The sequence below is a fragment of the Perissodus microlepis genome, chromosome 11, assembly GCF_051167445.1.
Source record: "Perissodus microlepis isolate ML-2025 ecotype Zambia chromosome 11, ASM5116744v1, whole genome shotgun sequence".
Taxonomy (NCBI): Eukaryota; Metazoa; Chordata; class Actinopteri; order Cichliformes; family Cichlidae; genus Perissodus; species Perissodus microlepis.
Window position 1 is genome coordinate 10,819,393 of NC_140471.1, and position 23,516 is coordinate 10,842,908.

The following is a 23,516-nucleotide window of genomic DNA, read 5'->3' on the forward strand; positions in this document are numbered from 1 at the left end:
CGACTATTGCCTTTATGGCATTAAGTCCGACAGAAATTGTCCGAGGCGTGGGTTATTTGCCTCACCAGACTCTGTACACGGAGAATGTCTTCCTCACGGGCGGAGCCTGCTGGGTCCATTTCGTGGTTGCATCGTTCTGTCAGGCGGCGGCTGTGTGAAGGCAAGAGAGGACCCAAATGCACGGCTCAAGACACGCGGGGATAAACTCAAAAGGCAGGTCTTTATTAATAGGAACATAAGAAGTCATACAAAACTATACTGGGAGGAACTAAAGCTGAGGCACTGGGAAGACACGAGGGAATGCACACAACCTAGAGGGACAACGCAACACGGAACAAAGGGATACTCTGACATAAATACACAGAAGGTAATGAGGGAAGTGGGAACACACGGGGAACACAGCTGAGGACAATTACTCATGACAGAGCAGGGAGGACACGAAACTGAAAATACTGACACCAAGATGCGGACCTTAAACACAACACAGAGTACACAGAGAGGAGCACAGAGAGAGGAAGAGAGAGAGGCAGAGAACAAGAAGGAATACATGAGGAAATGAGGAGAACACAGAACACAAAGGGTGGGAACACGGTACCAGAACAAACACCACAATATAAGCACGGACACAGCTGGAATCCAAATACCAAAACAAACAATCCTATGAACATAAAGAACAAAATACAAAACCACAGGAAAACTAAGAACACTGGGTCCAAATGACCCAGGACCATGACAAAAATCAGATAAAACAATTGGTAGAAAAGCAGAGAACAGACTTGAGCAAAAACCATGCATGGCTGGGTCAGCAATAGATAGAGTCGGGGGTCTCAAACTAGCAACCTTGTCCACAAAATAGTTAAGAAACTTATTGCACATAACCGCAGAAGAGTGCAAAAGAATATAGCCTTCCGTATTAAGTACAGAATTTATAGTGTTATATAGAACACAAGGGTTATGCAAGCTGGCAGCAATCAGTTGTGAAAAATAGGAGTGCTTGGCAGCCTTTAGTGCTCTCTGATAGACTTTCCAGCTAGTCTTAAGAGCTTCCAGAGTCTTTCACATCTTCTACATTCTTTTCTAGCGGCTCTGGTAAAATCAGTTAGCCAAGGACTAGCCTTTGGCTTACACTGTCTGAATCTAAAACGAGCAACAACGGCGAGGACAGATTTACAAGCAGAATCCAAATAAGAAAGTAATCCATCTGAGGTGGACAACTCAGGAGGATAAGAAATAAGTTGGTCAAACAATATGGAAAACCGCTCGGCAGTATCTGAGCCAAAAGCACGATAACATCGAGCAGGTACAGCCCGCTTAACAACAGGATTAAAAAGAACAATGTCACATAAAATAGGCATATGGTCAGAAAACACAACATTACGTGCGTTACGGACAGATAAACCATGTGATAAAACCAAGTCCAGTGTGTGACCACGTTCTTGAGTGGCACCTTTAACAGACTGAACAAAATTAAAAGAGTTCACTAAGTCCAGAAAGTCCTTAGCCAGGGGCTTCCCCGGGCAGCAGACGTGTATATTAAAATCACCAAGCAAAAGGATCTGGTCATACCGTGATGCACAGTCAGCAAGAAACTCTGAGAACTCGGAAAAAAACTCCTTATTATATTTTAATATACATATACATATATATATACATATATAACAACCAGATCCACAGGTCGGAGGTTTGTTCGGTCCACTCCACGCCAACGCAGATGTCGGAGAGGAGGGGATTTTGCAGAACCCTTCTCGAGAGATCCCACAACAGGAACCAAGCAGGAGTCCACCGGGTCCAAAGCATGCAACAGCACCAAGAGTTGCGGGCAGGATTGACAAATGGAGCGAAGCTCATGAGGAAAACAAGAAATCCTGAATCTCAGTTTGACGAGGCGACCTCCACGGTTACCCAGTCTCCTGCGTCGCTTCCGCACATCCAGTGGCAGTGGTAAGGAATGCCAGTGTGGTGGTGTTACTTCCAAATCGGGAGGCAGAAAGCCTTGGTTGTCATTTCCAAACCGAACTAAAGCTTGGGTAGATAAGCCTATTTCCAATAATGTCTGGCGATCATAAAACAATGTAGGGCTGACATGTTGCACAAAATTGACTAAAAGCAAAAAAATAAAACAAATAAAAGAGAGCGATAGACAGCATGCCAAACACACAGGTGCCATCTTGGCCACCTGACCTAAACCTAATTGAGATGGAGAGCAGAGTGAAGGCAAACATGTTTATTTGCATGCGATGCAAATAAATAAACATGTTCAGTATAATATATCTATTTTTTTTGTAATATTGTTTCATCTATATAGCAAATGTAACACAGTAAGGGGAATTGTTGAAAAGAATATATCAATGGGCCAATAGGCTAGACTATAGGAGCACAGGGGTGTGTTTAAATGAGACACAGAGACAAGAATGTAACTCGAAAAAACCAGCCAACTTTAGTGAAATAAACCATAAGGTTGACAAGCACAGGTTAAAGACACTTTACAATGGTAGAAAGGAAGCTTACAAAAATTAAAAGAAAAGTAAAACACATAAACTACTAAAGCAATGACTTGGCCAAGTGTTACTTTTGGTTTTCAATGTCCGGGTTTCAATGCTCGGGTTTCAATGTTCGGGTGCACCCTAGTAACATGACTCCTTAACTCTTATAGAAACAGTTACACAAATCCAATGTACATTCAAATGAAAATCTCACACTCTTTTCACATGTGGAGAATGTTCTACACAACAGCTCATTATTTAAAGTCCCAAATAAAAAATGTCCAAGGGGTAGTGCCCAAAAAATTCCCAGGGTGTGAAAGAAAATAGGGGTGAGAGAATGTCAGTCAGTGGTCTTATGTATAACCAGCTGTGCGTGAAAGTGTGAGTGTGTATAGGAATTTCTTTTACTTATGTATCAATCACATTATTTTATTGTATAATGCCTTGGTGCCACTGGATTTTAACATGTCTGACACCCATACTGTAAGACAAATGGTGGGGGTCTAGTAAGGAAGTTGGGGGGAAGCAGACACTCCACACGAAGAGTCTTTTGTCTCTTCAAGGACTTCAAGGAGGTAGCAAGGGAGTGTGAACCTTAAGGTGTGAAACAGCTGTGTACTGCCTTTTGTTCCTGAAGAAGGTATTTAACTGATAGCCATGCTAGGCTCAGTGAGACTCTGCTGACCCTGCCCCGCGGTCATGCAGGTTCTCCACAAGCTTGGTGTTCTGTTCTTTGTGTGTTTGGATTAAAGAATGTTAGCTACCACTCACCGCTCGTCTGCAGGCTTTATTTAAATGGAAAACTTCCACAACAGAGTGATACAGTCCTACCACACCGCAAGGTGCAGCAGATCATCAAGTGGAAAAGAAGTGAATCTCAGTCTCTCTAAGTCCAGGTGGGAAGGCTCGCCATCTATTTCACCGGAGGAATCCACCTCAGGAACAATTCAGCATATAAAAAAAACCCTTACCTGTCAACAGACAGGGTCAGAAGAGCAATTCAAATATTAATTATGCTGTTCTAGCTATAATTCACAACTTGGGATTTTGTTGAAATTACATTCAACATCAATTTGCAATTAAAATACTCAAATTTGCAAAAATAAAACATCTCTCTTACACAAACTATGCATTAAACCAAGTAAAGTCAGTGCATATACGACAGTTATTAATCAAACAATTCAGATAAATTCAGTTTCTCAATGATAAAATGCAAAACAGACTTAACTGAGACATACAATATGTGCTCACCGATCTCAGTGCACCACGGCCGAAGACAATGGTATGGTGTCTCTCGGTCGGAAAATGCGGGGCTCTAAATAACATAACAGGACATGTTGTTTTTCTCTTTAATAACTGTAATAAGGAAAATAAGGAAGGACGTGAAGGAAAATAAACATAAGTTGCGCTTCAAGTGTTACCTTACTTCTGGAAGCAGATTGAGATGAACTTTCAGGCAGTTGATAACAACTAGAGCTAATGAAGGCTAACCCTTTAGCTCTACGCGGTACTTTCTAAAGTCGCCAGAAAACTGCAGCATTCGCCTGTTTACTCACTGTGGCTACTTTTAATATGAAAGGTAGCTGATAACCAGCGAACTTATGTGCAGCACAGTTGGTTGCAACTTATATCTAATACTTTTTCCAGCTCAAAAGCTTCAGTCTCTCTTTTCTCCTGCCAGCATGCGACTACCTCCACACATAGCAGCGAACACAGAGCACATGGGTGGGACATACAGCGGCAGGCTGCTCTCCCATTGGTCAAAGCATACTGGAACCTGTGCATTTCGATTGGTTGGGCAGGCTGTCCATCTCTCCTCATATCAGTCCTTAAAGTGTTACCCTCATTGTATGTGGGTTACAAACAACATGTATGTGGAGTGACAGTCACCTTCAAGGGAGGCAGACACCTGGTATTTGACATGGGTTTGTATGAAACTAAGCAAAGTTACAAGAACAACATTTATTATTTGAACATGATCTTTCATTTTTTAAACAACTCGTAGTCATGATCACAGTAAGCATATATAACAATGGCTGAGTATATGAAAATGCAGATCGAATCTACTTTGAGACACGTACCTATGCTTTAAGGTAAGTCCTTGGTAGAATATGTTTCCAGTTTTTCATGTATTTTATATTATATATATATTTTTAATCCCCCCCAACAAAACCCCCCAAAACAAAACAACAATAAAAAAAGGAGTACAACTTAAATGTGACAGCAATAACATAAAGTTAGGCAAGACTGAGCCTGAAAAAGTCAAAGTTCCAGTAAGTGAAGGTAAGGTGTCTATGAAGTGTCCGGTCCGTGATCTTCCCCACTTTCCTCAGGCACCACTTCTTGTAGACGTCCTGGAGGGGGGGAAGCTCACCTCCAATTATCCGTTCAGAACACCGCACCACTCTCTGAAGAGCTTTGCGGTTGAAGGTCCTGAGGATGCGGGGCTCATGCCAAATCCCTTCAGTCTCCTGAGAAAGAAGAGGTGCTGCTGCGCATTCTTCACTGTTTTGTTCATGTGAACAGACTATGTGAGATCCTCTGCCAGATGTACACCTAGGAAATGGAAGCTGCTCACTCTCTCCACAGCAACGCCGTTGCTGGTGATGGGGGTGTGTCCTTCTCTACAACTCTGGAAGTCCACTATCAACTCCTTTGTCTTTGTGACTTTGAGGGTGAAATGGTTCTCCGGGCATCACTGTGTCAGGGCGCTGACCTCCTCCCTGTAGGCCGTCTCATCACCTTTAGTGATAAGACCCTCCACTGTTGTGTCATCCGCCAACTTCACAATGGTGTTGGAGTGGAGGATTTGGGTACAGGGACGAGAAGCTTGGTGGCGCTGTCACTTGGTGTTCGCTCGCTCTGCGGTAGAGTATCACTTCCTGTTCCTGCTCAAACACAGTGGTGTTTCTGAGTAGCTTATTTGCTTAGCAATTTAATTAACAAATTTTAAATACATTCTTCTTTCATAGTATAATCTTCACGTGCTTCATCCGAAGCACACTTTCTGTGTACTCACTACCTAATTTATAGCCAAAGTATTCACTCACTGTCTCTGTACTGTTTCGCTAGCTTAGCTTAGCTCGTAGCCGACTCGTTAGCACCATGGCTACTTCACCTGTCCCTCTTGCACTTTCTTGCTCATTGTGTCAGATGTTTAGTTACTCCTCGGCCTCCTTTAGCAGTAATGATATCTGTAACAAATGTAGCATATTTGCAGCTCTGGAGGCCAGGATTACTGAATTGGAGACTCGGCTTCGCACCCTTCATTCACCCGTAGCTAGCCAGGCCCCTGTAGCTGGTGCAGCCGAAGATAGCGTAGGCCCCGCTAGCTGTTCCCTGGCAGACCCCAAGCAGCTGGGGAAAGAGGGCGGCTGGGTCACGGTGAGGAGGAAGCATAGTCCTAAACAGAAGCCCCAGGTACACCACCAACCCGTTCATGTGTCTAACTGTTTTTCCCCACTCGGTGACACACCCGCCGGGGGTCAAACTCTGGTAATTGGTGATTCTGTTCTCAGACATGTGAAGCTAGAGACACCGGCAACCATAGTCAATTGTCTTCCAGGGGCCAGAGCAGGCGACATTGAAGGAAATTTAAAACTGCTGGCTAAGGGTAAACGTAAATTCAGTAAAATCATAATTCACGTCGGCAGTAATGACACCCGGTTACGCCAATCGGAGGTCACTAAAATCAATATTGAATCGATGTGCAACTTTGCTAAAACAATGTCGGACTCTGTAGTTTTCTCTGGTCCCCTCCCCAATCAGACCAGGAGTGACATGTTTAGCCGCATGTTCTCCTTAAATTGCTGGCTGTCTGAGTGGTGTCCCAGAAACGATGTGGGCTTCATAGATAATTGGCAAACCTTCTGGAGGAAACCTGGTCTTGTTAGGAGAGACGGCATCCATCCCACTTTGGATGGAGCAGCTCTCATTTCTAGAAATATGGACAAATTTATTAAACCCCCCAAAATATGACTATCCAGAGTTGGGACCAGGAAGCAGAGTTGCAGTCTTACACGCCTCTCTGCAGCTTCTCTCCTCCTGCTACCCCCCCAAAAACCCATCTCCATAGAGACTGTGTCAGCTTCCAAAAAGACAAAAAACAAACTAAAAACCAGCAACAAACAACTTAAACATAAACAATTACAAAGAAAGAACAGTACAGTATCCACATCTGAACCAAAGAGTAAAACAGTGAAATGTGGATTATTAAATATTAGGTCTCTCTCCTCCAAGTCTCTGTTAGTACATGACTTAATAATTGATCAACAAATTGATTTACTCTGCCTTACAGAAACCTGGTTGCAGCAGGATGATTATGTTAGTTTAAATGAATCAACACCCCCGAGTCATTCTAACTACCAGAAACCTCGAAGCACAGGCCGAGGGGGCGGTGTGGCAGCAATTTTTCACACCAGCCTATTAATTAATGAAAGACCAAGACAGACTTTTAATTCATTTGAAAGCCTGATGCTTAACATTGTCCACCCCAGCTGTGAAACTCAGAAACCAGTCTTACTTGTTATCATCTATCGTCCACCTGGGCCTTACACAGAGTTTCTGTCTGATTTCTCAGACTTTATATCTAATTTAGTTCTGAGCTCAAATAAAATAATTATTGTGGGTGATTTTAACATCCATGTAGATGCTAAAAATGACAGCCTCAACATGGCATTTAGTCTGTTATTAGACTCAATTGGCTTCTCTCAAAATGTAAAAGAACCCACCCACCACTTTAATCACACTCTAGATCTTGTTTTAACATATGGCATAGAAACTGAACATTTAACAGTGTTTCCTGAAAACCCTCTCCTGTCTGATCATTTCCTGATAACATTTACATTTACAATAATTGATTACACAGCGGTGGAGAGTAGATTTTATCACAGTAGATGTCTTTCTGAAAGCGCTGTAACTAAGTTTAAGAATATAATCCACCCACTGTTATCATCTTCAATGCCCTGTACCAACACAGAGCAGAGCAGCTATCTGAACGCTACCCCAACAGAGGTCGATTATCTTGTTAATAATTTCACCTCCTCACTACGTACGACTCTGGATACTGTAGCTCCAGTGAAAACTAAGGTCTCTAATCAGAAGTACCTGACTCCGTGGTATAATTCTCAAACACGTACCCTAAAGCAGATGACTCGTAATCTGGAGAGGAAATGGCGTGTCACAAATTTAGAGGATCATCATTTAGCCTGGAGAAATAGTTTGCTGCTTTATAAGAAAGCCCTCCGCAAAGCCAGAACATCTTACTATTCATCACTGATTGAAGAAAATAAGAACAACCCCAGGTTTCTCTTCAGCACTGTAGCCAGGCTGACAAACAGTCAGAGCTCTGTTGAGCCAACCATCCCTTTAACGTTAACTAGTAATGACTTCATGAACTTCTTCACAAATAAAACTTTTATCATTAGAGAAAAAATTACCAGTAATCATCCCACAGATGTAATATTATCTACAGCTACTCTTAGTACCATTGATGTTAAGTTAGACTCTTTTTCTCCAATTGATCTTTCTGAGTTAACTTCAATAATTACTTCCTCCAAACCATCAACGTGTCTTTTAGACCCCATTCCTACAAAACTGCTCAAAGAAGTCCTGCCATTAATTAATTCTTCGATCTTAAATATGATCAACCTATCTCTAATAATCGGCTATGTACCACAGGCCTTCAAGCTGGCTGTAGTTAAACCTTTACTCAAAAAGCCATCTCTAGACCCAGCAGTCTTAGCTAATTATAGGCCAATCTCCAACCTTCCTTTCATATCAAAAATCCTTGAAATAGTAGTTGTCAAACAGCTAACAGATCATCTGCAGAGGAATGGTTTATTTGAAGAGTTTCAGTCAGGTTTCAGAGCTCATCACAGCACAGAAACAGCTTTAGTGAAGGTTACAAATGATCTTCTTATGGCCTCTGACAGTGGACTCATCTCTGTGCTTGTCCTGCTAGACCTCAGTGCAGCGCTCGATACTGTTGACCATAATATCCTATTAGAGCGATTAGAACATGCTGTAGGTATTACAGGTACTGCACTGCAGTGGTTTGTATCATATCTATCTAATAGACTCCAATTTGTGCATGTAAATGGAGAGTCCTCTTCACACACTGAGGTTAATTATGGAGTTCCACAGGGTTCAGTGCTAGGGCCAATTCTGTTTACATTATACATGCTTCCCTTAGGCAGCATCATTAGAAGACATAGCATACATTTTCACTGCTATGCAGATGACACCCAGCTCTATCTGTCCATGAAGCCAGATAACACACACCAATTAGTTAAACTGCAGGAATGTCTTAAAGACATAAAGACCTGGATGGCCGCTAACTTTCTGCTTCTTAATTCAGATAAAACTGAGGTTATTGTACTCGGCCCTGAAAATCTTAGAAATATGGTATCTAACCAGATTCTTACTCTGGATGGCATTACCTTGGCCTCCAGTAACGCTGTGAGGAACCTTGGAGTCATTTTTGACCAGGACATGTCCTTCAACGCACATATTAAACAAATATGTAAGACTGCTTTCTTCCATTTGCGCAACATCTCTAAAATTAGAAATATCCTGTCTCAGAGTGACGCTGAAAAACTAGTTCATGCATTTATTACTTCCAGGCTGGACTACTGTAATTCATTATTATCAGGATGTCCAAAAAACTCACTGAAAAGCCTTCAGCTAATCCAAAATGCTGCAGCAAGAGTACTGACAGGGACTAGAAGGAGAGAGCATATTTCTCCTGTTTTGGCTTCCCTTCATTGGCTTCCTGTTAAGTCCAGAATTGAATTCAAAATCCTGCTCCTCACATACAAGGTCTTAAATAATCAGGCCCCATCTTATCTTAATGACCTTGTAGTACCATATCACCCTATTAGAGCACTTCGCTCTCGCTCTGCAGGCCTACTTGTTGTTCCTAGAGTATTTAAAAGTAGAATGGGAGGCAGAGCCTTCAGTTTTCAGGCCCCTCTTCTGTGGAACCAGCTTCCAGTTTGGATTCGGGAGACAGAAACTATCTCTACTTTTAAGATTAGGCTTAAAACTTTCCTTTTAGCTAAAGCATATAGTTAGGGCTGGACCAGGTGACCCTGAATCCTCCCTTAGTTATGCTGCAATAGACGTAGGCTGCCGGGGGATTCCCATGATGCATTGAGTTTTTCCTTTCCAGTCACCTTTCTCACTCACTATGTATTAATAGACCTCTCTGCATTGAATCATATCTGTTATTAACCTCTGTCTCTCTTCCACAGCATGTCTTTTATCCTGTCTTCCTTCTCTCACCCCAACCGGTCGCAGCAGATGGCCGCCCCTCCCTGAGCCTGGTTCTGCCGGAGGTTTCTTCCTGTTAAAAGGGAGTTTTTCCTTCCCACTGTCGCCAAAGTGCTTGCTCATAGGGGGTCATATGATTGTTGGGTTTTTCTCTGTATCTATGAAGCGCCTTGAGGCGACTTTTGTTGTGATTTGGCGCTATATAAATAAAATTGAATTGAATTGAATTGAATTGGTGGCTGTTTTGAAGCAGGCTGGGACTACAGACAGAGAGAGGGAAAGGTTGAAGATGTGTGGAAACAGTCCAGCCAGCTCGACCTCAAGCATGACTTGAGGACACAGCCGGGATTCACATCCAGACCAGTAGCTTTGCATGCATTCACCTTTTTGAAGCACTTCCACACATCCTCCTCAGCACTGACGTCATCCACAATGCATACATTGTCCGGTCTCCTGGTGTAGCAATAGCAATAAAGTGTGTTAAAGACACACCTTAAAAAACACTGTAGTGCTGGTAAAGAACAAGAAAATTAAAAACCGAGACAAAAATCAGTTTTGCACAAATTTTATTCTTGTTGGGATTTTTTTCCCTTAAATCTCCTTAAATTGTGTAAGTGTTCAAAACATTTAATCAATATCTTTTAAACTAATTTATAACTAGGCAAATAGTTATGGCAACAACTAGGAAATTCTGAATTATTACACGACATCCCATGATGTTTTCAGAATAGAGAAATACAGTAAGTGAGGTCGTCTGGTTGGGTCCGTGACAAAATGTTCTGTTGTATGCACAGCACTGTTATGAAAAAGGGAGTCACCTGGTATTTGACAAGGGTGTATATGAAACTAGGCAAAGTTACAAGAATAACGTTTATTATTTGAACATGATTTTTCATTCTTTAAACAACTGTCAGTCACATGATCACTGTAAGCATATATAATAATGGCTCAGTTTGTGAAAATGCAGATTGAACCTACTATGAGACTCCTACCTACAACTGAAGGTAATTCCTTGATAGAATAGGATGATATGAGTTTTTCCATGTATTTTGTAAAATATATCTATATAGATATATATAGATATATATTACCAGAAAAAAAAAAGAAAAAAAAAACCAAAGGAAAAAAAGAAAAAAAGTACTTAACTTAAATGTGACAGTAATATCATTAATAATCTTCAATTGTCAAACTAAAATATTTTTGGAAATATTCTACCTTATCAAGGCTTAATTACTGTTATAATTTAAAAATTGACAATTGTATTTAAAAAATTACTCTAAAAGGAATTAAAAATTGCAAACCATTAAAAAAAAATTGTACATCTGTCAAATCCTCTACTCCAGATTAAATATGATAAACTTTATCTGAAATAATGTTTTCTTTTGTCTATAGGATGTCGACTACGGCTGGAATATTTGTCTTGTTGTCTATTCTAGGAAAGCTGAGTGGAAATTTGGGTGAGATTAAAAAATGTATCTAAGAAACATAATAAGTAAACGTGAATTCATTACAATTCTAGGACTTGGTTAATTTAACAAATGAAAAGATATTAAAAGTAAATAACTGATTTGAAGAATTCATATTTAATTATATATTTTAATTAGATCAGTGAAAAAGTGTTTTCAAAAAGATTATATGAAAAATTCAATTGAAGAAGCTGACTGTAGATATTTTGGTGAAATTACTTACACCACTGTTAATTACATTTGGTAATTCTGTGCATCTTTCTATCTTTTAAATATCAAGGTGAAAATGTTGCCAGACTTGGACAAGTGAGTCAGTCTTCAACGTATGGGAATGCCAAACCCGAAAATGCCATTGATGGGAATCGTGCCAGCAACTTCAACCAGGGATCCTGTGCCTGTACAAACAACAACTTGAATCCATGGTGGAGACTTGACCTTTTGAAGCCATATAAAATCAACACTGTGACTATCACCAACAGACAAGACTGTTGCCCTGAGAGGATCAATGGAGCTGAGATCCGCATTGGAAATTCACTTAATGACAATGGCAATGCGAATCCCAGGTAAATGAGCTATTTATCTTATACTTGATACAAATTTTGTCATAACCGTCATATATGTGGCAATCATTAATTATAATTGTAATAGATTTCTACTTCTACCTCTGTTTTTTTAGAGTTAAGTTCATCAGGCAATAAAGAGCAGCACCTTGATTATCTGAAATTGACATTTATACAAACTTTTACTTTAGATTAATCTTATGTTACCTGTTAATCTGTTTCCTTGTCATTTGTTTTCAGATGTGCTGTAATCTCATCTATCGCTGCTGGGGCATCACAAACCTTTGCATGCAATGGAATGGTAGGTCGCTACATAAACATCGTTATTCCTGGGAGAACAGAATACCTGACACTTTGTGAGGTGGAAGTTGATGGTACACTTTCAGGTAAATCTTGTCCAATTCTCCTCGTGTGTTCTGGGTTAAATGAACACATAATGGTTTTTGGAGTTCTTCTTATCATATTATTGCTAATATTTGCAACTTTTCAGAGACTAATGTTGCCAGACTTGGACAAGTGAGTCAGTCTTCAACGTATGGGAATGCCAAACCCGAAAATGCCATTGATGGGAATCGTGCCAGCAACTTCAACCAGGGATCCTGTGCCTGTACAAACAACAACTTGAATCCATGGTGGAGACTTGACCTTTTGAAGACATATAAAATCAACACTGTGACTATCACCAACAGACAAGACTGTTGCCCTGAGAGGATCAATGGAGCTGAGATCCGCATTGGAAATTCACTTAATGACAATGGCAATGCGAATCCCAGGTAAATGAGCTATTTATCTTATACTTGATACAAATTTTGTCATAACCGTCATATATGTGGCAATCATTAATTATAATTGTAATAGATTTCTACTTCTACCTCTGTTTTTTTAGAGTTAAGTTCATCAGGCAATAAAGAGCAGCACCTTGATTATCTGAAATTGACATTTATACAAACTTTTACTTTAGATTAATCTTATGTTACCTGTTAATCTGTTTCCTTGTCATTTGTTTTCAGATGTGCTGTAATCTCATCTATCGCTGCTGGGGCATCACAAACCTTTGCATGCAATGGAATGGTAGGTCGCTACATAAACATCGTTATTCCTGGGAGAACAGAATACCTGACACTTTGTGAGGTGGAAGTTGATGGTACACTTTCAGGTAAATCTTGTCCAATTCTCCTCGTGTGTTCTGGGTTAAATGAACACATAATGGTTTTTGGAGTTCTTCTTATCATATTATTGCTAATATTTGCAACTTTTCAGAGACTAATGTTGCCAGACTTGGACAAGTGAGTCAGTCTTCAACGTATGGGAATGCCAAACCCGAAAATGCCATTGATGGGAATCGTGCCAGCAACTTCAACCAGGGATCCTGTGCTTGTACAAACAACAACTTGAATCCATGGTGGAGACTTGACCTTTTGAAGACATATAAAATCAACACTGTGACTATCACCAACAGACAAGACTGTTGCCCTGAGAGGATCAATGGAGCTGAGATCCGCATTGGAAATTCACTTAATGACAATGGCAATGCGAATCCCAGGTAAATGAGCTATTCATCTTTGAAACTTTGTCACAACAGTCATATATGTGGCAATCATTAATTATGTTTATAAAAAAAATTCTACTTCTACCTCCTTTTTTAGAGTTAAGTCCACCATACAATTTCGAGCAGCATCTTAACTATCTGAGAGGGACATTTATACAAATATTTGTTTTACATTAATCTTATGTTACTTGTTAATCTTTTTTCTTGTAATTTGTTTTCAGATGTGCTGTAATCTCATCTATCGCTGCTGGGGCATCACAAACCTTTGCATGCAATGGAATGGTAGGTCGCTACATAAACATCGTTATTCCTGGGAGAACAGAATACCTGACACTTTGTGAGGTGGAAGTTGATGGTACACTTTCAGGTAAATCTTGTCCAATTCTCCTCGTGTGTTCTGGGTTAAATGAACACATAATGGTTTTTTTTGGAGTTCTTCTTATCATATTATTGCTAATATTTGCAACTTTTCAGAGGCTAATGTTGCCAGACTTGGACAAGTGAGTCAGTCTTCAACGTATGGGAATGCCAAACCCGAAAATGCCATTGATGGGAATCGTGCCAGCAACTTCAACCAGGGATCCTGTGCCTGTACAAACAACAACTTGAATCCATGGTGGAGACTTGACCTTTTGAAGACATATAAAATCAACACTGTGACTATCACCAACAGACAAGACTGTTGCCCTGAGAGGATCAATGGAGCTGAGATCCGCATTGGAAATTCACTTAATGACAATGGCAATGCGAATCCCAGGTAAATGAGCTATTTATCTTATACTTGATACAAATTTTGCCATAACAGTCATATATGTGGCAATCATTAATTATGTTTATAAAAAAAATTCTACTTCTACCTCCTTTTTTAGAGTTAAGTCCACCATACAATTTCGAGCAGCATCTTAACTATCTGAGAGGGACATTTATACAAATTTTTGTTTTACATTAATCTGATGTTACTTGTTAATCTTTTTTCTTGTAATTTGTTTTCAGATGTGCTGTAATCTCATCCATCGCTGCTGGGGCATCACAAACCTTTGCATGTAATGGAATGGAAGGTCGCTACATAAACATCGTTATTCCTGGGAGAACAGAATACCTGACACTTTGTGAGGTGGAAGTTGATGGTACACAACTCGATTCTTACAATAAATCTGAGTGTAGCTGGGTCTAAACAAAATAATTTAGTTTTGTAGTATTCCTTAAGTTTTAAAGTAGGTGTGTGACAATAAGGGTCATTTAGTTCAAGTTTTTTGCAACTTTTTAGTGACTCTTTTTTGTACCCCCTACTCTTCACGACACACTGCAGGGAAATTCTATTCTGATCAATCACTTTTTACTGAATGCTTCCATTCATATATTACCTCATAAATAAATTTTGCCTTTATCTGTTGTATCACATGTAATATTTTACAAAACATATTACACTTTCTGTTTCTTTTCTATGCACATGTTTAAACTCCAAATAAATATTGGTGCAGCACACGTTTGAAGAGTCATTCGTTTCAGTTGCAGAGAGAAAGTTGAAAGGTTAGAATCCTTTGCTCTACCCATCAGTCAATCAATCAATCCTTAGAGAACCACCATTCTGTCGTTCCCGAAAAGTGAACATTAACTTTGTTAAAAGTCCAAATACCCACAGTTACAAACATCTGACTGGCACTACCCCTCTAGGTATCCCACGCAGGATTCTCATTGCATCATTATATGCAACATGCAGCTTCTGCATGCTGCATTGCTTGTAAGATGACCACAAGGAAGCAGTATATAGTGCTGTGCAATACTTTTTAAGCCAGTGGTTCTCAACCAAGAGAGGCCAACAGTGATCACTGACAGTTTTTTAGGTGCTTGTTCAGATTAAATAGAACAAAATACAAAGCATTAATGTACAAAGCGTGGATGTTTTAATCCAGTACAGTTGTTATTATTATCATTTGTCACATCCTGTTTATGACAGTTGAAATATATAACATTCATATAAGAAATAAAATTGTCTCCTGTAAACTGTATGTGGAGTTAAATAGGCCTATACTACTGTACTTTAAAGTCAGTTATGAGGGTGGTAAATCAGACAACCTTAAAAACATTCTGCACTCGAACAAAAACTGAAGAAAACCATAAATCAACATATAAACATTACCTGGTGCTGCTGAAGTGAAGCAGAGCAAAGTTACAGAGGTTTTATCAGAGACACAGCCAAGCGTTTTGCAGTTTCGCATAATTTTAAAAAGTTTACATTTATTCAGTATTGAGACTTATTTGTCGGAAGTCAGTTAAATAAAAAAAGAAAAAAAAACAGCGTAAAAAGACGTAAACACAAAGCGCAGACCCGGCAACACATGAGAATCTGTGAGCTGTCGGCTTTTAGCCCCGACGGCGTGTCCGTGTGAGAAAGCCAACATCTCACTGATTCTGATGCATCACTGGGTCCGCACTTTGTGTTTGTCTTTGTGCACAATCCGTGTTCCTGCTCTCATTTACTGTTTTAGCTGTTTGGTGGTTGTCGAAATTTTGTGAGGTTTGACCTGGATTCTGTAGATTCTGGAGTTTTGGGCAAAATAAATTTATATTTAAAAATTGCTTCAGGATTTTAATGAATCGATATCGAGTTATTCATGCTCAAATCGATTTTGGTTGGTGAATTGGTAAATTGTCCAGATATCTGGCAGACTAGTTCAGAACTCAAATTCAGACTCTTCCTCTACAAACAATAAGTCCTGACATAAAGCCAGATGGTCTATCCTTCAAGCTCAGGTCCTTTACCAGAGGCCCAGGCGCTTGAGGGTCCTGCAAAGTTTCTTAGCTGTTTGTAGGACTGCGCTCCTCTGATGTTCGTGGGATCTGCTGGAGCCACTCACCTAGTTTGGGAGTCACTGCACCTAGTGCTCCGATTACCACTGGGACCACTGTTACCTTCACACTCCAGATCTTCTTGAGCTCTTCTCTGAGCCCTTAGTATGTCTCCAGCTTCTCATGTTCCTTCATCCTGATGTTGCTGTCATTCAGTATCGCTACATCTATCACTGCTGCCGTCTTCCTCTGCTTGTCTTTCACTACTATATCTGGTTGGTTAGCCATCACCATTTTATCCGTCTGTATCTGGAAGTCAATTTTAACCACCCTAGGGGGTGTCTCCCATTTTGAACTTGTGATTTCCAGGCCATACTCAGCACAGATATTTCTGTATACTATGGCGTTCCATGTATGCTCTGCCTGCTAATATCTTGCACTCTGCTGTTATGTGTTGGATTGTCTCAGGGGCATCTTTACACAGCCTCTATGGATCTTGTGTTCAAAGCTTGTTTCTTTACAAGTTTCTCTATGATTAACACCTCTGTGCTGTCTTTCATTCCAGCTTTGTCCAGCCACTGGTAGGACTTCTGGATGTCAGCCACTTCCTCTATCTGCCATTGTTGCATTCCTGTGCAGGGGCCTGTCCTTCCATGATCGTTCCTCCTCTTTCTCCTCTTTCTTGGGTTTCTGTTGCCTGAGGTATTCACTGAGCATGTGGTCGGTTGGGGCCATCTTCCTGGTGTATTTGTGGATGTTTGTTCTCTCATCCTGGACCGTGGTGCTGACACTCACCAGTCCCCGGCCTCCTTCCTTAGCATACAGCCTTACGGTGTGTTCACACCGAACGCGATGGATGCGAACAAAAACGCCCCAAACGCCCCTAATTTGACGCGTGCACATTCGCGCCTCAGCGCGTGTCCAAGAAAAATCCATCGTGACGCGCATGAACCGGAAATGTGGGAGGAAGTTGTGCCAGACGGTATCTTTGCAAGATGGCAGCTGTCGAGCTAGCGCTTGAAGAGAGAGCCTCCCTTCTCTATGTACTGTGGAGAGCAGAGCAGCGGCGTAAAAGACGTCCTCGCCGTACCTGGGTCCATCAGGTCCTCCAGACGCGCGAGCAGTTTGGTGAGTTTCACCATTTGCTCCAGGAGCTGCGCCTGGATGACGGCCGATTCCAGCGATATCACCGTCTTTCACTCGGCCAGTTTGAGGACCTGCTTTCCCGCGTCGGTCCCAGAATCGCCCGCCTAGACACCAACTACAGGCGCTCAATCCCACCTGCAGAGCGCCTGTCCATCTGCCTGAGGTTAGTAAAAGTATTTAATACGGTAGACCTTTATTGATACCTGTGCTAATATATGCTAACCCATCCATTTATACACTGCTAACATGGATGTGCTATGCTAACAGTGAATGCTCTCGGTGTTTACTGATAGCAAACTGTGGTACGGAGACGACTGTTTATAATATTTCTAGTGATACTCAGAAGGTCTCATCAAGTCCTGATTTAATTCAATTTATGCTGTTATCAGTGTTTGCAATGATAGCATGGCTGTGGTGTCATATCAATGTATGCGCTCGGTGTTTGCTGATATCAAACTGTAGCATTAGGACCACTGAGTTAACCTTTGTAGTGATACTCACTCCTTTTTATTTCGACCTAATTTAATTCTGGGATAGTTGAATATTTGTATATAATCACCGCAGACTGTTTTAGATTATATCTAATATATATCATGTAATTATCCTTATAATTACAAAATGTTTTATGTAAGATTTATGTTTTGTAATTTGGAATTTTGGAATTTCAATAATGTATTTTGTAACTGCAGTACACATAATACTCATTTTAAACAATTTTGTCCAGGTTCCTTGCCACCGGGGACTCCTTCAGGACTAGGGATGGGTATCGTTTAGGTTTTATCCGATACCGGTGCCAAACCGGTACTTTTGAAACGGTGCCGGTGCTTAAACGGTACTCAAACCGGTGCTTAAAGAATGGAGAACACAAACTTTGTCCAAAAACCTCTCATGTTCAGCTGTTTTTTTGTAAAAAGATAACAATGTTAGCCTTTTCTGCAGCTATGGGGCATATATGGTATCACTCTTGGCTGGAAGCAGTGCTTAAACAATGGAAAAAACACAAACTTTATCCAAAAACCTCTCATGTTTAACTGTTTTCCACTTTTTCTTTGGTCATTTTAGCCTTTTTGGCCAGGGTGAAGGGAGCATCTGCCATCAAACAAGAAGACAGCCGCATGCAACTATGATGATGTTTGCTAGTTCACCTTACATGCATTAATGTAATAACGTGGTTAGCCTACTCAACGTAAATTATACACGAACAACATTACGCTACTCACGCAGAGAAGAACGGCTGCTGCTGCCATCATCATCCGTCATCATTTCTGCTACACTGGCAGGGCTAGGGGCCAGGACTCTATTCTTCGGGTTTTTGGGGATGTTGCTCCGGGTCCGATAACTGGCAACCCACCCACAGTAGATGTGCACGGAGTGAGGTCTCGCAGCAAGCTATCAAATACGGCGCATTTCTCGGCTTTTAAAAAAAACGCTATGCGTCGCCAGGTGTTTCATCAGATTTGAGGTGTTACCTCCTTTGACAGTATCACAGTATCAGCTTAAAGCACTTATTGCAGGCTGCTGAGTTTGCATATTTTGCTGTGAAGTACAGCCATACATTTGACCGGTCCTCCTTGGGCATTTTTAATCTGTAGCTCTGCTCTAAAAGAACGTACGTACCTGGACCCGCCTACTATCCTCGGAAACGTAAAATGATTGGCTAGAATCTAAAGTGTATCACAGCTCAGGAAAAAAAGCACCGAAATAAAGCACCGAAATGTGCGCTGCTTTTCGGTCTGGTTACTACCGTTTATGTCAGAACCGGTGCCATCATGGCACCGGATACCGGTACCCATCCCTATTCAGGACCATCGCGTTCAGTTTTCGAGTTATGTGTCCACGGTGAGCCAGATCATCCCCCAGGTAGCGACGGCCATCTGGGACTGTCTAGTGGACGATTTCATGGCTGTGCCTTCAACTGAAGACTGGCGGTCCATCACAGAGGGATTCCAGGAGCGCTGGAACTTCCCTCTGTGCTGTGGAGCTCTGGATGGGAAGCATGCCCAAAGGAACCCCATATATCATATAGGAGACACACACATTGATATACACTAAATATTTAGTCCATTTCTTTTTTTGTGGTGCCCAAATTTATGCACCTGCTTGATTTTGTTTAAACAATTATTGCACACTTTCTGTAAATCCAGTGAACTTCTTTTCACTTCTCAAATATCACTGTGTGTGTCTCCTATATGATATATTTAACTGACATTTTTTATTGTAACAACGATTTATACAGGAAAATGATGGCTATTAACAATGTTGCCCAAACTTTTGCATCCCACTGTATTAGTATATTTTGTCATTAGTATAATATGAAATAAATTCTACATGTGTCAAGTCGTGTGCCAACATTTGCTGTGTAGTAGAACTGAGACATTAGTCATTATAAAAATTTATTTGAAATAATATTAAAATTCTCACACAGAAATACATTAAACATAAATATATAAAATATAAGTATTTACAGAGAGACAGGAATAAAAAGGACCCAGCTGCTCTCCAGAGCAGGAACAAGGCTGAGGAGGAAATGCTCCATTGGAGACTGGTGTGGCCTCTTCAGGGACTCCAGGATGGCCAGCTCCACCGCCGATGGACCGTCCTGGGACCCGTCCCTCATCTGCCTCGGAGCTGTCCTCCTCTGTGGGCCTGTAAAACAGCACAAAACACAAAGAAATGAGAAGGCTGCTACTAGATTTTAATTTCAACATCGAAAAAAACAAACAGGATATAATCAGATTGGTTGTAGACATTTAGTAAAGGTGATCACAAGGGAATCTCACCGAGTAAAAAGCTGTCAGTGCTTGCTGTACATCTGATGCTACAATTACATACCTGTGGTGCAGCAGCAGGAGCTCAGGGACTGGGGAGCCAGGAGAAGAAACAGGGGATGCTCTGCTGCAGAATCAGTTGGGTCTATCAATACAGTATTAAATGTTAACAGGTTGAATATAATAATCATAGAGTAGACAGTGGTCCCTCATTTATTGCAGCAGGGGTTCTCAGAATAACTAGCCCCTGGTCACGCACTTTATACACTTTTTTCCCCACACACATGAACATTGGTCACAGTTCTCACAATTGATTCTCAAAGTGCAAACCTTTGTAGATTGCAAAACGTAAAAGTATTATTATGCCGCGTTTTGTCTTCATCTGCCTGCCACTGTCGTGCGCCTTTTTCCCTCGCGGTGCAGGTGTCTATTTCCAAATGAGGGTCATAGTTATGGGTGTTTTTGTGCTGTTTTTTCTATTGGACGTGATGGTTATCAAAACCAAACGTGATAAATTTGGCAAGCGCAGGAGACACGACACGGAGCAGATTTGTCAATCAGGCTGCAGAATGCAATGCTGTACTGTGCAATAAAAAAATCAGCGAAAAAACCGAAGCAGTGACGGATGAGCGGGACCACTGTGTGCTGTTTATTAATAAACAATAAAATATATTCCTAAATGACAACATGCATAAAAGCAGAACGGTATTTGTACGTCAGTGGGAAAATAGCGGTGGCTTGCTAGCTTTAGCGCGGCTTCCCCGGGTCAGTGAAAACTTTCAAAAGAGAAATGAATGAACTTACCAGGTTGCCCGAACCCTTCACATATCTTCCTCCAAGCTCAGTCCTTTTTATTCCTGTCTCGGTACAGAAAGCAGCTGGTGTCGTACAGCTCCGGGTTGTTTGCTACGGCATTGATTAGCCTTCCCTCCATTGAAGTATGAAGGGCTTTGGCTGGATCTGCCCCTTTGACCTAGGTCACAGCCACGTCACCAGGCTCCTGATTGGTTGTCGCGGTGCGATTTGACGCTGGAGTTCAGATTTTTCCAACTCGAGCGGTAGACGCGAAACGCGCGTATGCAAAAAATGCAACACAAAAACTCACGCGCGTGGTTTTATTCGCGAGTCAAACGCGCCAGACGCGGTACACTGACGCGCGTTTCACGCGTTTTGGCGAAGCAAATCTGCTTCCGAATTTTCGCGGGACCCGCAATCGCGTGTCATCGCGCTTTTCCATTGACTTTACATGTAAACCTGACGCTCTATTCACGTCCATCGCGTTCGGTGTGAACACACCGTTAGGGTGCTGGACTTGGGGTGAAACCCTCCATGCAGGGTCAGAAGCTTCCTGGTCTTGATGTCAGTCGCTTCTTTCTCTTCCTTTGGCCAGCTTATTATCCCAGCAGGGCATGGGTGTTGATACCCCAGATCATATTCTCACTGTTCAGTTGATTCCTCAGGACTTGCCTGACCCTCTGCAGGTAATTAGTGGTTGCAGCTTTCCTAGCGGCCTCTTCATGGTTCCCATTTGCCTGTGGGATTCCCAGGTACTTGTAGCTGTCCTCGATGTCTCTAGTGTTGCCTTCTGGTAGTGCAATCCCTTCAGTTCTGACTACCTGTATATCTGTATATCCTGGTGGTGTGGATCAGTGAATTGATGTCTAGTTGACTCTTGGCATACAGCTTGATGTCATCCATGTAGAGGAGGTGGCTTGCTCCATTCTGTAGTCGGTATCCATAATCAGTCTTGTCAATGATCTCACTGATAGGCTTCAAGCCTATTCAGAACAGCAGTGGGGACAGTGCATCTCCTTGGTATATCCCACACTGGATGGTGATGCATGGCACATGGGTTGGTGAGCTTGGTGTTGCAGTCTCAGGCAACAACTGCTATGTCTACCAGGAGATGGTGTTTCCCCCCTCTGGTATTCCTGCCAATTCCTTTGTGTGCCCTGCTTACACACTACAGTCAAAGGTTTAGACACACCTTCTCATTTAATGCTTTTTTGTTATGTCTTTTGCTTTCTGCATTGTAGAGACATTCTAAAGACATCAAAAATAGGGAGTGTATATTTGAAATTATGTAGCAAAGAAAAAATAGGTAAATAACTCTAAAAATGACTTATATTTTAGATTCCTCAAAGTAGCCACCCTTTGCTTTGTTGACAGGACTGCAAAACCATGGCCTTCTCTCAGTGAGCTTCATGATGTTGTCACCTGAAATGTTTTTCACTTCACAGGTTTGCCTTGTCAGGGTTCATTTGCGGAATTTCTTGCCTTGTTAATTGGGCTGGGACCATCAGTTGTGTTGTGCAGAAATCAGGTTGGTACACAGTGTTGTGGAAGTTTTCCATTTAAATAAAGCCTGCAGACGAGCGGTGAGCAGTAGCTAACATTCTTTAATCAAAACACACAAAGAACAGACAACCAAGCTTGTGGAGAGCCTACATGACCGCGGGGCAGACGGTCAGCAGAGTCTCACTGAGCCTAGCATGGCTCTCAGTTAAATACCTTCTTCAGGAACAAAAGGCAGTACACAGCTGTTTCACAACTTAAGGTTCACACTCCCTTGCTACCTCCCAGAGTCCTCGAAGAGACAAAAGTTTCTTCCTGTGGAGCTGTCTGCTTCCCCCAACTTCCTTACTGGACCCCCACCATTTGTCTTAATGTATGAGTGTGAGACTTGTTAAAATCCAGTGGCACCAAGGCATTATACAATAAAATAATGTTATTAATACATAAGTAAAAGAAATTCCTATACAACAGCTGATAGCCCTATTTGACAACTGTTAGAATTCATATTATGGCAAGAACCAATCAGCTAAGAAAAGTGAAACGACAGTCTATCATTACTTTAAGAACTGAAGGTCGGTCAGTCTGGAAATTTGCTAAAACTTTGAATGTGTCCCCTACTGTAGTTGCAAAAACCACCAAGCGCGACGACAAAACTGGCTTACATGAGGACCACCCCAGGAAAGGAAGACCAAGATTCACCTTTGCTGCTGAGGATAAATTCATCCAAGTCACCAGCATCAGAAATTTCAAGTTAACAGCACCTCAGATTAGAGCCCCGATAAATGCCACACATAGTTACAGTAGAGGGCACATCTCTACATCAATTGTTGAGAGGAGACTGCACTAATCAGGCTTTTGTGGTCAAATACCCGCCAAGAAACCACTACTAAGACCAAGCAACAAGCAGAAGAGATTTGTTTGAGCAAAAAAAAACCCCACAAGGAATGGACATTAGGCCAGTGGAAATCTGTACTTAGGTCCAAATTTGAGATCTTTGGTTCTACCCGCCGTGTTTTTGTGTGACGCAGAAAAGGTGAACGATGGTCTCTACATGTATGGTTCCCACCATGAAGCATGGAGGAGGAGGTGATGGTGTGGAAGTGGTTGATGGTGGCACTGTTGGGGATTTTTTCAAAATTGAAGGCACACTGAACCAGCATGGCTACCACAGCATCCTGCACTGACAT

General features: G+C 41.5%; 1 protein-coding gene across 1 annotated transcript in view; it reads left to right on the top strand.

Annotated features, from left to right (window-relative positions):
* The window catches only part of LOC146377288 (uncharacterized), a 20,838-nt gene extending 5,999 nt beyond the window's left edge, over positions 1 to 14,839 (top strand). The window contains exons 4-15 of the mRNA XM_084944440.1: positions 4,165 to 4,276; positions 4,817 to 4,968; positions 5,073 to 5,324; positions 11,148 to 11,212; positions 11,502 to 11,784; positions 12,022 to 12,167; positions 12,272 to 12,554; positions 12,792 to 12,937; positions 13,042 to 13,324; positions 13,552 to 13,697; positions 13,805 to 14,087; positions 14,324 to 14,839. Coding sequence (XP_084800566.1) covers positions 4,165 to 4,276; positions 4,817 to 4,968; positions 5,073 to 5,324; positions 11,148 to 11,212; positions 11,502 to 11,784; positions 12,022 to 12,167; positions 12,272 to 12,554; positions 12,792 to 12,937; positions 13,042 to 13,324; positions 13,552 to 13,697; positions 13,805 to 14,087; positions 14,324 to 14,504 — 2,332 coding nt within the window. The 3' untranslated portion in view covers positions 14,505 to 14,839. The remainder of the gene's footprint in view (positions 1 to 4,164; positions 4,277 to 4,816; positions 4,969 to 5,072; positions 5,325 to 11,147; positions 11,213 to 11,501; positions 11,785 to 12,021; positions 12,168 to 12,271; positions 12,555 to 12,791; positions 12,938 to 13,041; positions 13,325 to 13,551; positions 13,698 to 13,804; positions 14,088 to 14,323) is intronic.
* Positions 14,840 to 23,516: the final 8,677 nt, after the last annotated feature.